The sequence below is a fragment of the Tetrao urogallus genome, assembly GCF_951394365.1.
Source record: "Tetrao urogallus genome assembly, chromosome: 20".
NCBI classification, from domain to species: domain Eukaryota; kingdom Metazoa; phylum Chordata; class Aves; order Galliformes; family Phasianidae; genus Tetrao; species Tetrao urogallus.
Window position 1 is genome coordinate 8,247,867 of NC_136833.1, and position 14,008 is coordinate 8,261,874.

Genomic DNA, 14,008 nt, shown 5'->3' on the forward strand with positions numbered 1-14,008 from the left:
GGAGAGGTGGGAGGTGACGCATCACGTGACGCGGGGCGCTTCCCTTTCGCGGAGGGCGGAGCCTCCGCCGCCTCCTCAGCTTCGGCGCGCGACGTCCGTTAGCGGGCGCCCAGGGAGGGGACAGCAACGGCCCTCCTTCGTCACGTGACGCTCCGAGGCGGGCGGCCGCGTCACGTGACACGCCATGGAGGAGGCGGCAGGGAGGACGCGCGGCCGCCTCCTCCCCCCGGCCTCCGCGGCCCGCCCCGCCCCCCCCCGCCCTGCGCTCCGGAGGCGCTAGCGGCGCAGCCCGGGCTCCGCGGCGCCCCGCCGGCCGGCCGGGCCATGGACTGAGGGGCACCATGGGCGCCAAGGAGTCCCGCATCGGCTTCCTCAGCTACGACGAGGCCTTGCGAAGGGGTGAGGGCCGGAGGGGGGGAGGCGGGAAGGGGGCGCGGCGGGCCTGCGGCGGGGGGGGGCCCGGTTCTGTCAGCTCCCGGGGGCTGCCGGTGGCAACGGAGCGGAGCGCGGCGCGGGGGGGGGAGAGTCGTTGTGCGCCTTGGGCGCGCTCCCCTCCCCGTGCTCGTTTTCCTCCCGCACGCTCTTTAGCGCCGGGCCCTGAGGAGCGCCCGTCCCCGCGCCCGTCCCCGCGCCCTCCGCCCTGGCGGCGCTGCCCACACCCAGGCTCCGCCGGCACCGGCCGGGCCTCGTCGCTCCGCGGCCGCCCTGAGGGTGGCACCGGGCGAGGCGCGCTGACAGGAGCCGCCCGCCCGGGAGCAGCGCTGCGCCCCGCGGGGCCGAGCCGAGCAGTGCCGTGCCGCTCCGCGTGCTGCCGTGCCGGGATCCGGCGCTCCCGGAGGGGGAGCAGCGCGTAAACACGGTCACGCTGAGCGCTCCCTGACAAGCAGCCCCGCTCCACTCCGCTGTCCGAGGACAAAGAGGGACCGGGATTTTCGACGGGAGGTGGTTTGCGCGGAAAGGAACGTGGAATGTCTTGGAATCGTTGGGCTGTGTACGCGCGTGATGTCCTGCAGGGTCTGGCGGCTCACCTGCTCGGTGTTTGCAGCGCTGATAAATTCCGTAGGCTCAGAGCGGTGCGCGGCTGCCCTGTTTGTGTCTGCTCACACCTGAGAAGCACATGACTGATAGGGAGAGCTGGCAGGGAGCGGTGAGTGTTAATTGAAGGGGAAGCAAAGTAACGCCAAATGGAATGGTTATTAGATGTTTATTAGTATTCCTCTTTTTTAATGGTGGAGGTGAGGGATGCCGTGTCAAGTAGGAAATGGAGCAGCGTATTCTAAATACTGTCAAGCAGAGGAAACAAATGTGTGATTCGAAGTCTTTTTCATCACAGATTTCAGGCAGAGCAGTCTTGAAGAATTTCAGTTCAAGTGATTGTATCTGAGGCTCTTCTAAAGCATCTCTTTATATATTGCTCTGTATATTGTATGTATTTTTAGAGGCACTGGAGTCATAAACGTAGTTTAGTAGAGGTGTGATGTTGAGTATAACAGGAAACGTTTGAAATAAACTCTGTGGAGGAGAATGTGTTCATTTGGTCAAGGCTGAAAGCTCATAAATTAGAAAAGCTGTTTGAAATCATGAAGTTAGATTTAAAGTTGTATATTGCTTCAAAGTCTGGAGGCTAATCTGGAAATTTTGTAGGGAAAAGTCACTTAACATGAAAGTAAGATTAATTCTGAAGTTATTTAAAATTACTACTTGCACAGCGAATGTAATTTTTCTCTTTAGTGTTATTCTATCTATATGAATCTTTCAGTGCTATATTTTTGTAGGGAAACAGAAGTTGTTTCAGGCTTTCCAGTACAGATGGATGCTTTGCTGAATGGTAGCCAGTGAATGTGCATAAAACAGGCTATCAAAACACTGTTACTAAGAAAATAAAAGCCACGTACATTCGTGATCAGTTGATGTACCTTATCTAATGTTGTGTCTAGGGTATTAAATGTTGAGACGTTTTTATATTCTATTTATATTTCATGTATCGTAATTTCTCTTGGGGAAGAACCAAAAGGAGGGAAGGTGAGGAGAGTTCCTGCAGTTAAATGCTCACAATATAAATAACTGTAGCTAAAATGTAACTTCTGTTCAAAGAGAAGAAAATGTGAGGGCAGTGCTAATGGCCCGGTTGGCTCTGGAACATGAGAGATAGCACTGCGGTTCTTATTTTGTTATATCTTGTCGTGGGTGCGGGCAGCTGAGTGCCCTGTGGGTGGTGTGGCTGGCGGGTGGCCCTGGTGGAGCTGTCTCATGGCCCCAGCTCAGCTCACTCTGTGTTACAGAGTTCTTTCTCTATTCTGCCCTTTAAAATTGTTGATTGTGTAGCTTTGGAGTGGAAAGTAAGGGGTTCTATTTTAGACGTATCTTTTCTTGTTAGGAATATTGCTGAGGTATAGTCATCTTATTTACAGTAGCCAGAGGCACAGCTTTGCCCGTTGCTGTGGGGATGTTAGAGGTTTTGAACTTATCTTTTAGCAGGGCTCTTCCTGACCCGGTAGACTTGGAGATTGACTTCTTTGTAAGGAAATGAAATTCTTGGACAGGTGATCATAGATGAAATGAAGTAGGTATGTTGTTGCAAACTATACATAATGAAATGGGTTTTCTCATCAAACTACGTTTGTTAAGAGTAGTGATACAAACATGGTCCTTGGGTTTGTTGCTTTTTTCTTACCCCAAGGGATCTGACTGTGGAGATGGCAGCTTTTTGTTTTCCCTAGAGCAGTGCTACAAGTCAGGCAGGCTTCCCTGGCTCAGTCCGTACCCCTCCTGGATTTGGTACCTCACTCTGAGGTTGCCCAGCGCCAGGCCTTATCTTACACTGAGCGATGGTGCTCTGAAGTCTGCCTTCTCCTCTTCCCCACTTCCACTGGCAGCCGTGCCTCCTGCTTCGCTGGGGGCTGCTGTGTGCTTGTGTTTAGAGCACTTCAATGAGGATTTCCCAGGAAAGAGATGTCTGCATGATATTAATTGATGGCTGGCTTATTCCTGATTCCTAAGGACTGTATGTTCAAATGACTTTAATGCATGCTGCTTAAATAACATTTAGAGTATAAGACAGGCACACAGAGCATAAATCTATCAAGGTACTTGCAAATTATGAGATGAAGCAGCGATCGCAGAAACTTGGTCTCCTATCAAGATAGCGGGTCATGCTAACTCAGGCTGTTTTCAGCTTATGTATGCTAGATAGTCAGGTAACCACTTAAACTGAGGCAATGTCAATGAATGGTCACGTATCTGTGCAATTTATGCTGGGGAGGAAGGCTGGGTTTTTATTCTGCTAAAAGCATGCTAACATTGCTCTGCCACATGTGCTGGGGTGGAAGAGGAGCTGCAGCAGCATCAGAGTGGCTAATGAGTATTGCCTTCAGAGAAAGTGGCTGCTGAGAGGTCTCTGGAGTCCCTTCCTACCCAAATTAGGCTTTGATTCTCTGCTCATTCATGTCCTCGAGTGTAGAGATGTAGTAAGTCTGACAAAAGGATGACGGGAAGCTGACTCGCATGTGTCAGTTGATCTCACCTCGATGACAAAATCCATGGGCTCAGCCCTTGAGCCCCAAGAGGACTCCTTTATTACTCCAGACTTTGAAATGAGCTACTTAAATCTGCGGTGCATTTTTAGGATCCTTACTGGGGCTGTCTGGATTAACTGGGGAGCTCGTGTCAGCCGGTATCTGGTGGCTTTGGGGCTCTGTCACGTGATGAAAGCAGGTATGAATGCATTGCTTCTCACTTCCTGTTTATAAATCTGCAGAGCTGCGAGTAGCTGCTCAAATTCACAGAGCAGTAATTATTTCACAACTGTGGCACTTAGTTCTGATGCTCGTTTTGGGAGGATACCTCGGTAGCCTTAGCTGGACATGTAGTATTCTGCACAAATGACTTCTTAAACTTCAACAAACGGATGGAAAAAGGCTGCTTTTAGAAGTTTTCAAGCTGCAGTGCTGCAGCAAAGTTGCAGTGATTACTTTCTTTTTTACTTCAGGTTCCAAGATGACAGAAGTGGTTGCTTTCAGTCTCTTCCTATTTACTGTTGGAACATTTGTGTGGTGAACTTCAGTCTGCTAATGGTGTTGCCTTTCCTGAGATGCCCTTTGTTGGTCTTTAGAAGAATTTATGAAATACCAATTGAAAAGTTCTCAATGAGAGAAAATTGTTGTCATCTGATTAAGCTTCTGTGAATGCTGTGGTTTTTGAGGGAGCGCTTCAACTGCTGCACCTTTTGAGTAGGCCTTCAGTGACGCTCGGCTGGCTCCTGAGGCCGGCTCTGCCAGGCACAGCCGTGAGCTGGGCAGTGAGTGCATGGTGTGGGATGGGCACACGGGGGTAAGTCTGAGAAAGCAGTGTTTAAGGGTGCGGGTGTTTGATGAACAGCAAGTGGTTGAACACCTTAACGCAGAAATCCCTCAGAACCTGTAAGTATGATTCAGTAAATGTTGGGAGTTCTCTGGTTTCTCACTTTAGCAGATTAAATGTATCTTTTAAATAATAGTAGTCTCATAACATGAGGTGCATTGTTATCCTGTCAGCGTGTTACTAGAGATTCGAATCAAAGCAGTCAGGAAAGCTGCCAAGTGAGCGTAAATAGATAATATCATTTCAGCCATGGTGGCTGGGAGCTGAGGGATAAGCTGAGCAAATCCTCATTTTGAGTGTTGAACAACTTGGCATAAGCTACGAGTATACTATCTGGCAGTTATTTACATAATACATTTTCTTACATTGATGTTGTAGATTTAAGCGAAGAGCTGAAAGCATTCTTATGTTGTCCTAGAGAAGGCACGGCTGTATCTCATTGCTCACCTACCTCTTTCTGTTCTGCTTTGTCTTACGTTTTAATCAATGAAATCAAGTTATTTGTGGTCAGCTCTTTCTAGTCAGTATGTAGTTGTTACTTGTGTGACTGCAGGCGTGGCTTTTTTTTTTTTTTAAATAGATATACATACCCAGAGAGATCGTTAAACTCTCATCCTTACAGGTTTCCAGGACCTGTCTGGATAAAGCCCTCTGCACTCTCGTCTGAGTTGCTCTGACTCAGCTTTCAGTGACCTTCTGAGATGCTTTCCGACCCGATGGATGCTGTGAAATATTTCTGTTCGTTTTCAACTTGGGAAAGACTTGTTTTTATGGAGTATAACTTCAGGCTTCTAAGTCTACCTGACAATATCCTGGAGAGATGACAAAATAAGACAAAAATAGGAACCTAAGAAGCTTTTCAAAATGATTTCAAAAGCGTCTCTAATGAAATGTGGGAGACAATAAATAAATAAATAAATAAATAAAAGGTTTTGGGGATGGCTGCTTGAGTCCTGCTGCACTTGACCCAGACCAGTATTGGGCTTTCTGACTGCTGGCACTGCATGAGAAATCAGTAACACAATCTTCTTTCCCTTTCTTATGCTTAAATTGAATCCAGCCTACTGTCTCATTTTGTAAGTATGGCATTCAGTTCTTTAGTACTCATAAAAAATGAAATTGCCTTCAAAACCTGGGTCTGTGAAGGGAGGACAAGCCATGTGAGAATAAAGAACATCAGAAAGTGATGTGGTTAGGTGAGACATAGCATGTCTATTTAATTTTATAAATTCAGTTGTACAAGTGCTACTTTATGATAGCACCCATTGTGATTTTTCTGTAATTGAAAGAAGAATCAGACATTACTACTGTCTGTCATTTTTGAATGATAGCGTATGTTCTGAAAATTAGATGGAGATTTATTTTTGTTAGCTTCTGAATTCCCAAATTCATTCTAAACAAGTCGGTATGTGGGGAGTGTCTAATGAGTGTGTCTAATGGGTGCTGTAACCTTGAGGCCTTATCTTCACACACCAGTTATTTTTCAAATAATCCTGCTTGCTTTTGTCCAAGAAGAAATTCAAAACACAGTGAACATACAGAAAGGAAACGGAGGAGGCGCAGAACAAGTGTTGCATTTCCAAATACTGGAATTGTTTCTGTCTACCGAGCCAGTTATTTCAAGGACTGCTGTAAGCCAGAGCTGTTCAGCTGTAGGCTGTTTGTTGGTGGGTTTTTTGCTTGTTTGTTTTTAGGACTCCCTGGGTTATTTAAGTAGCCTGGCGGTTGGCGAAGCTTTTCCCAGCCGGGAGCTGCGCACCCCACAGCCAGGCAGGTGCTGTGGGAGCTGCTGTCTGCAGGAGCTGCACAGGGTGTTACTGCTGCTGGCTGAGGGGCCGGGAATGCGTCCAGAAGAGATTGGTGTCATGGCACAGGATCCCTTACAGAATAAAGTGCTTATGGACACCTCCAAAGTGAGGCTGTGTTCCCAGCAGTGGAGGTGATGTGAGTTTTTCTGACTGTCCTTGACTGGTTGGTTCTTTGCCCTTGTGACCGGTGACACGTTGGCTGTCAGCATTGTTAGTGTGCCCTAGGTGGCCGGCAGCAGTAAGCTATGTGCTAGCAGCAGAAAGACTCGAATAACACGTGGGACTTGGTGTGGAGAGGAGATACTTGGCAGCATGTGATGCTCATTCTGATCTGCTCCAGGTCAGCGCTGGCTGCTGGCTGGGTGTGTGAGGGGCACGTGGTGGGATGGGGAGTGTGGCGAGGGCACGTAACATGAGTCTGCAGGCGCTTCTTCGTGCACATCTTTAGAACTGCGTTTTGCAATCTATCCTTGGGTAATATTCATAACAAAAACAGCCTATTCCTTATTTAGGTTCCTACACAGGAAAGAAAGTTTTGGAGGTTAATTCCAAATAAGGCTTTCAATCTTTAAGTACTTTTAAAACAAGTTACTTAATTTGTTATTGCTTGAAGCAGTTGTTTTTTGTTTAAGTTATAGTTAATCTAGATTACTGTGAATATCCTTGTGATATTTGCAGTATTGAAGAACTACAGAAAGCATCTTTAACATTTAATTTTCATATGAAAAGGTCATTTACATAATGAGACAATGAAGCCTTTGGGCGAAGATGAATGTAGAAGAAAAAATCTATTAATGTAGATTCTGCCTCTGAGTTTGAAAGGATCTGATTCACAAAACTTTGAATACTATATTATTGCTAGCACTTACTGGAAGGAAAATACCCTGCTTTCCTGAAGGGTGGCAAAATCCTGACGCACATTCTGTTTTGTGATGTCTGAAGGGACATCTCGCTTTTGTTAGTGGTGGCTGTTTCTGCATAGATCTGGTTTTCTCAGCTGAGCTGTATAATAATCATTACTTTTTACATGCCGAATCTTAGCACCTTGGAGAAGTGGGTTTATCACCCACCTGTGCTTACAGCTGAGCGTGGTTGGCAAAGGCCTTGTAGGTAAGGATGGGGTTGGAAAGAGGGCCCACCTTCTGACTGCAGTTTTATTAGACTGTGGGGAAAGCTGGTCTGCATTTCTGATTCTTAATAGGTCTTCATTTGGAGCAAAATACATCTGCATGTAATTTGTTGTGTTTCAATCAAATCTGTTTACAACTGGTGCAAGTTGCAATCAGTCGCAATAGTCTTTTGTGCAGGCACTTGGGTCACTCATCCCAGAAACCAGAAATCCCTCATTGTTTTAGTTTAGTCCTGATGGGAAGCTGAGTTCCGCGAGGCAGAGATGTGTGCTTGTAAGTTAAACAGTCTAGTAGTTTTTAAAAATGACTTCCTTTGAAAAAGTCAACTAACATTTGTAACAAGGCCTTCATTTGCCTTTGAGGCAAAATGGGGTAAGCCTGATAAAGGTTTGGGCAATTTATAATCAAAGCAGTTTGCAGTGGCCAGGGTTTATTTCCCACTGTATGCTTTATTTAATGTAAAAGCAGCTCAGGCACAAAATTTGTTACCTCCCCAAATCACCGCTTGTCTCTTTTTTGCTCTGTGATTTCCTCTGCTGCAGTGATTGGCTCTTGCAGGTAGGTGACAGGCATGTGGAGGACAGACCATGGTCTGTAGGGTCTTTTAATCCTCCTCCTTTGTGGCCGGCAGAACAAACCTCCCCCCCCACGTGGAAGCTTGCAGATGAGGCCGGCAGCCAGTTGTGCTTACTGCGTGCTGTGTCGGGACAAACAGTCAGCTCTTCTGGATGCTGCTTGTGAGCTGAGCAGGTGAAGTGTTCACCTGTGCATTAAGGAGGAATGTGCTTCAAACCATTCTGGGTTCCTGGGAAGCTAAGTACCTGCTGCAGGGGGAATGCGGAGCTGTGCTTTCTGGTGTCTTATATAATGTTATTCTGATGGTGATTTCTGTGTTCAAAACCTTTGAAGCTGTTTCACTTGGAGCCTAGTTAATTGCTGGCTTCTTGGAACTATGCACAGGGTAAAAAGAACCAAGTAACTTGGCTCCAAATCAGTTTCAATATAAAACTTTAACCTTTTTTTTTTTAAATTGTAAATAAATAACTTCAATGGCTCTGCAACATCAGATCTTAGATTGCAAGGAAAGGGGAAGAAAAATTACGATGTGCTTTGCAGCCTTAGAGAAAGAACATTGAGAAGCAAGACTTGATGCTTCAGGAATAATGTTGCAATTGTTTAGAGTCTGAATTGGATCCAGGAGCTCTGAGAGGTAAATCCACCGTGCCAAAATAGGATGTGCTTCATTCTACATAGAGATATATTTCCCTAACGTTAAAAATAACACCCATTACAATCAACCCACTTCTGATTCTTCCTCACATCAGCTATGTTTGGTATTCACATTGAATAAATTGAATAAACTGGTCTTATTTTTATTCTTAGTGGTGTTTGTTATCTTCCTTTCATACCATACAGGTATTTAGCATAGAACACACATTTGTATTTCCTTTGCATTTTGTATTGATATTCCTTAGTTAATGCACAGTGCTTATGGTATTCCTCAGGTTTTGTCCTGCTGCAGGCTTTTATGGCCTGTCCAGTCATGAACTGAAAATCTTGAGCAGGTATTGTCACAGCAGGACTCTGCAAATGATCCGAAGACTGATTTAGTTGAATTTTGGCAATTATTTTAAGTGAGCACTGTTGATTTGTTAGTTTGGGATGTTGCTACTTTGAAGATCTGAAACCTCAAATGGAAAAAAATTGGAAGATTGTGAGCAGAACAGGAAGTGCAGCGTGCAGTAAGTCTGCGTGGAAAGAACTGCGAGTGGGGAGTTAACAACTAGCACTGCAGTTTTATGGATTTAAATTTCTTCTGTAAATGAACTCAAATATGGCATCATGAATCTATTTTGGGCTGAAGAAGTGCTTCCTTTCAGACCGTGCTTCTAGTACTTAAATGTCCAGAAACAAGAGCTTCTCTGCACTGGAAATTTCCTACTCTTGTGAAGAAGAATTTTACTGCATTTTATCCGATGTTGTGGTACAGTTAAATATGGGATTTCAGCTAAGAAATTAAGGAGGTGAATTTGCTTCATACAGCTGAAGCAGCATTGCTTTAAGAAAAGTAATTGCTGGCAGTGAATGTGAATAGTATTACCTGCTCAGTATTCCATAGGGCTGTTAATGAAGGGTGTCATCAGAGGAAAAGTAAAACAAATACTTTATGGTCCCCCATTCTCAAACGCTGCAGCTAATGACATTAATGACAAGTTCCTTCTGTTCCTAAAGAATTATAATCAATCTTTTTGCCACTGACAAATTCCCCCTCCCTCTTTTTTTTTTTTTGTTACCCGCAGCTCTATTGTCTTCTCGAGGTCTTGGTTAAAGAATGGCTGTTGAAGTGTCTTGGAATAATTAATCTTATTCCCTAAATAATGAGTAAAAATTGCTCCATTCAGCTGTCTCAGTAAAGACTGAGCTATCTTAACACACTGCTTGGCAGTCACAATATGCAACAGGAATTGAAGGATTACTGCAACATAATTTTGGTATTTAAAAAAAAAAAAGGTTATTCAATCTTTTTTCTTTTTTTCCCCTTCATATCTATTCTTTGGCTCTTGGTGGCTCATCCAGGGGATAAAGCTTTTCTTGGTTGTATTAGACCTAACCACAGAGCATATCAAAGGTATGACTTCCTGTGTGTGGAGAGCAGAAGATTTAGTTATTACAATAGGATTTGCCAATTTTCTGTAACGTGAATACTTAGCATTTATGTGACACTTTTAATCTTCAAAGAGCTTACTTCTCACAGTTACCATCCTCAAAAAGAATGCCATTAAGTATTATTAGCCTGTTTTATCCATCTGTAAAGTATCTCTATCAGGGCACTCACTGTCACGTTGCTGTTTGGATTATGTTTGCTTCAAGCAAAGCTAATCAGCGCAGGTTCTGTGACAGCCCTCCCCATAAGGCTGTGTGGATGGGAATTGCTACATAATAGCCCCAGCAGTGAAATAATCCTCCCACCATCTGAGCAGTGGGATCTTATTGGCTATATTTTATATCCTCAAGAATTAAAGGAGCCTGGTTTTACGTGCTCTTCAGTCCTACTCTGTAAGCTGCAGAAGAACGCTGAAAGAACCTGAAATCTCTGCAGGTCATTAAAAGAACTTTTACTGTGTGTACTCTTGCAAATTTAAATGCAATAGATTGCAGTCTTAAAGTAATTACTGTAATCAATTAGAGAAGTGGTAAACTTGTTCTCAGCAGGTCCCAAAGCTGTTGCCAGCCCCGGTTCACCACGGATGGCACTGCCCTGGCCGTGGCCCTCTCCAGGCATCCCTTCTTCTTTGCAGCTCCGGGTGTTCTGGAGGAGTTCTCCCTGCCCCTGGAGAGGAGAGTGCCAGAGCCACACAGCCGGCCGTGGGAGCAGTGCAGGAAGGGCAGGGAGGCAGAGGCATGCACCTGGAGCAGTGTTCAACACAGAACGACGCAGGGTTAGGGGAGCCCTCACGGGGGGCAGCCCTGCATGGGGCACCCACTGCCCTGGGGCAAAGCCATCGCTCCTTGCTCTGCTCTGGGATTTTTTCCAAACGTTTTCCTTGCACATTTTTACCTCGTTGAAGATTTTTAATAATTGCTTTGGTTCTTGACAACTTCATAACCGCGGCCATTGAGTCACAACAAGGACTAATGAAAAAAGTAATAAAATTTCCATGTATAACTAGGATGAAGGATCCTGAGGGAAATATTGAGCAAGTGATTACAGAGAAGATAATTGTCTGGTTAGAGAATTATATGCCCTGCGAATTTGATATTGAACCTGTAGAATTGTCACTTAAAAAATCAAAATATTAGAGCTGTTAAAATCAGAGGTGGTAGTCGGAACTTGAGGTAGGTGAGTTTTGCTTGCTTTCTGAAGGATAATCAAGTCTGTTATTTTAAAACTCAGTTTTGATTATTTTTAGAAAAGGATGAATGCTGATGGCTGCAAATTATCGCTTGCCTTGTGCACTTGAGATCTGCAGGGCAGATTTTGCTATAGCAAGCTGTCTTTTATTCAGTAGTGACTGGAATAAGTAGTGGGATTTCTGATTTCTTTTTTCTTAATTATTTTGTCTCCTGTTTGTTGAGTATTGCGGACATCTTGATGCTTAAGAATTCTGGGGGGAAAATCACCATCCCTGATAGGTATTTTGTAAGCTACCTCACGCAGTGAGCTGAGTGTATTTCTCCTTCCTCTCAGCAGAGCTCTCTTTTTATTTAAATGAAATATTTTAGGCTTTTGATACATTAAGATCTTGTCCACTGTTGGTGCTGCACTGCTGCTTACAGCAGTGCAGGTGAGCTATGCGTGCTGCTTCGGGCTGGTGGTGTAAGTAGAAGTCACCAACTCACTGAGTTGCTTTCAGCAGTCACTGCTGCCCCAGTAGGATGGCAGTGAAGACAGCAGGTAGGATGTAGGTTCTGTGGTTTGTTACAGGGGCTTTTAATTGGCTTTCAGTTTATAGCAGCCATGGCAGACTGGCTCCTCCTACTCTCTGTTGCACTGCTGGGATTCTGTCCTTCTCACAGATTAAAGCAGCTCCTTTGTACAGTGCTTTTACAGAGCGTTTGAGATCATTTATCAAACATCTGTCTGATGGAGACTAGAATTTAGATTCGTTTTAGTATTGAGAGACAATTAAGACAGCGAGAGGTTAAGTGTCTTTTGCCTGAATGTCTCAGGCAGTCTTAGAGAGCTGAATGCTGTGCTTTTATTCTTCTCTCTTGCTACAACAGCCAATTTTTCATGCTTTAGAAGGCTGCATTTCATATCTCGTTCTGCATCGTCACAGCATTTTATATTATTTTGCTTGGATCTTGAAGATCAGGAGAAGAGGCATTGCAAAGGAAGGCATTTGTGTCTGATCTTGACTTTCCTAATAAATGTGAAACAGAAATTTAAAGTGCGTATACTGTGCTCCCTCTTTGCACGTGTTGTAGGCAGTGTGTATAATAATCATGCTATATAAGCTATAAAAAACCATTAAGCCTGACTAAACACTTCTTTTAACCTTTATGTAAGCTTCCATCAAAATTAATACCCGTTTCTTATAATGCTTAACGTTCGTGTGTGATCTGTTGCATCTTAAGCAGCAGTGCTTGCTCCCAGACTTTGGTGTTACTCTTCATTGCACCTGAAAGTCTTTAAATTTGCAAGGACAGTGATGAGCAGCGTGGGTATGTGTGAGTTGGAGAGGGCATTGCAAGAGCTGCAGGCTGGTTGTTGGTGCTGAGCAGAGACTGTGGTGCATGGTGGTTGCTTCACAGAATCACAGAATGGCCGGGGTTGGAAGGGACCTCAAGGATCATGAATCTCCAACCCCCTGCCACATGCAGGGCCACCAACCTTCCCATTTAATATCAGACCAGGCTGCCCAGGCCCCCATCCAACCTGGCCTTGAACACCTCTAGGGATGGGGCATCTACAGCCTCTTGTTTCCTTCTTGACCACAAGTGTTCTTGGTGGTGTATCTTTGTTGTTGTTTTGTGTTTTTGTTTTTTGTCATTTGTATAATTTGGGCTGATTTTAGCTGTCTTTATTGCTCTTTGTGCTATTAACGTAATTTGTGAGAGCCTTTAGGGACTGATGAATCTAACCCAGGGAAGTGTGGTAGGGCAGGCACTTCTGCTTGTGAGGAATTGACCTCAAGTTAACGATATTTTCTAGCTGTGCTTCCAGGCTAGGCAAGGAACCAGCAAGGAGCTTTAAGTCCAGGGCTGGGCGCTTAGGCGTGCGTGGTTTGATCTGTGGGTAGGGCTTTGTTCTGAAAGGAAAGCTCTGGGATGAGAACTGGCTGATAGGCACCTAGAGTGAAAGCAGCAGAGAGAGAGAGGGTGGCTTCCAGCACGGAGCTGTGTAGTGATGTGGTTGGTTTTGGAAGGTGCCATATAACCCTTGAGCTGGGCTGCTGTTAGTTAAAAAAATAACACTAGGATCGTAAATCCATATAAACAGCATTAAGTTTAAATAACATTATTAAACTAAAAATAACCTGGGCAATTGGGTGAGCTGGAGGTTTGTTACAATTACTCTAAGTTGCTGTGACACTTTTAGCTGAGGTTGCATGGTTTCATTTATACTTTATTAAACAAACTGGAGCTCCAGTATTCCCCGGGGGGTTGGATGCTGCACTAATCTTCTGTTAAACTGTCTGCAGTGTTGCTGGAAGGCGTCCAGCCAAGGTAGTGCTCTGGAGGTTTGCGCTGCCTAGTGAGGTTGCCTGGACAGAAAGGCACAGCCTGTGACCTTTCCTTTGGTGGAAAAGACATCTTGTTTCAGGGATGTGATGTGGCAGCAGGCTGACTCAGATACAATTGTAAGAATTAGAATTCAGTATGTAACTACTGAAACTTGCTTTCATTATTTGAGGGAATTGGATCTTTACAATAAGAAGGTGGCTTCTGTAGTCTTGAGATGTGTAGAAGCAGGCACGTGGTTCCAGTTAATAGCTGCATGGCTTTCTCTGCAATGAGATTGAGGTTCTGCCACCTGTTACTGGTAGGAATGACAAGATGTGGTGCTGTGTTGACTATCATAAGCTTATTTTGGGAAGTCTTAGGTGTGCTGTTTTTCACAGGTTGTGAATGCAGCAGCAGTGTCTGCGAGCGCAGCGTCTGTGCGAGTGTAGGGAAAGCAGTGTGGGATGGGCTTTGTGGGGCTGTAGAGACAAAAAAGAGATCTCCAGTAAATCCAGGGAAGTGCTGTTCAAGGCTGCTGCTTGG

General features: G+C 44.8%; 1 protein-coding gene across 1 annotated transcript in view; it reads left to right on the top strand.

The window, feature by feature from the left end:
* Nucleotides 1-341: 341 nt before the first annotated feature.
* Nucleotides 342-14,008, top strand: part of USP32 (ubiquitin specific peptidase 32) — a gene marked incomplete at both ends in the record, with an annotated part of 56,583 nt that continues 42,916 nt past the window's right edge. Inside the window, one exon of the mRNA XM_079545168.1 lies at nucleotides 342-399. Coding sequence (XP_079401294.1) covers nucleotides 342-399 — 58 coding nt within the window. The remainder of the gene's footprint in view (nucleotides 400-14,008) is intronic.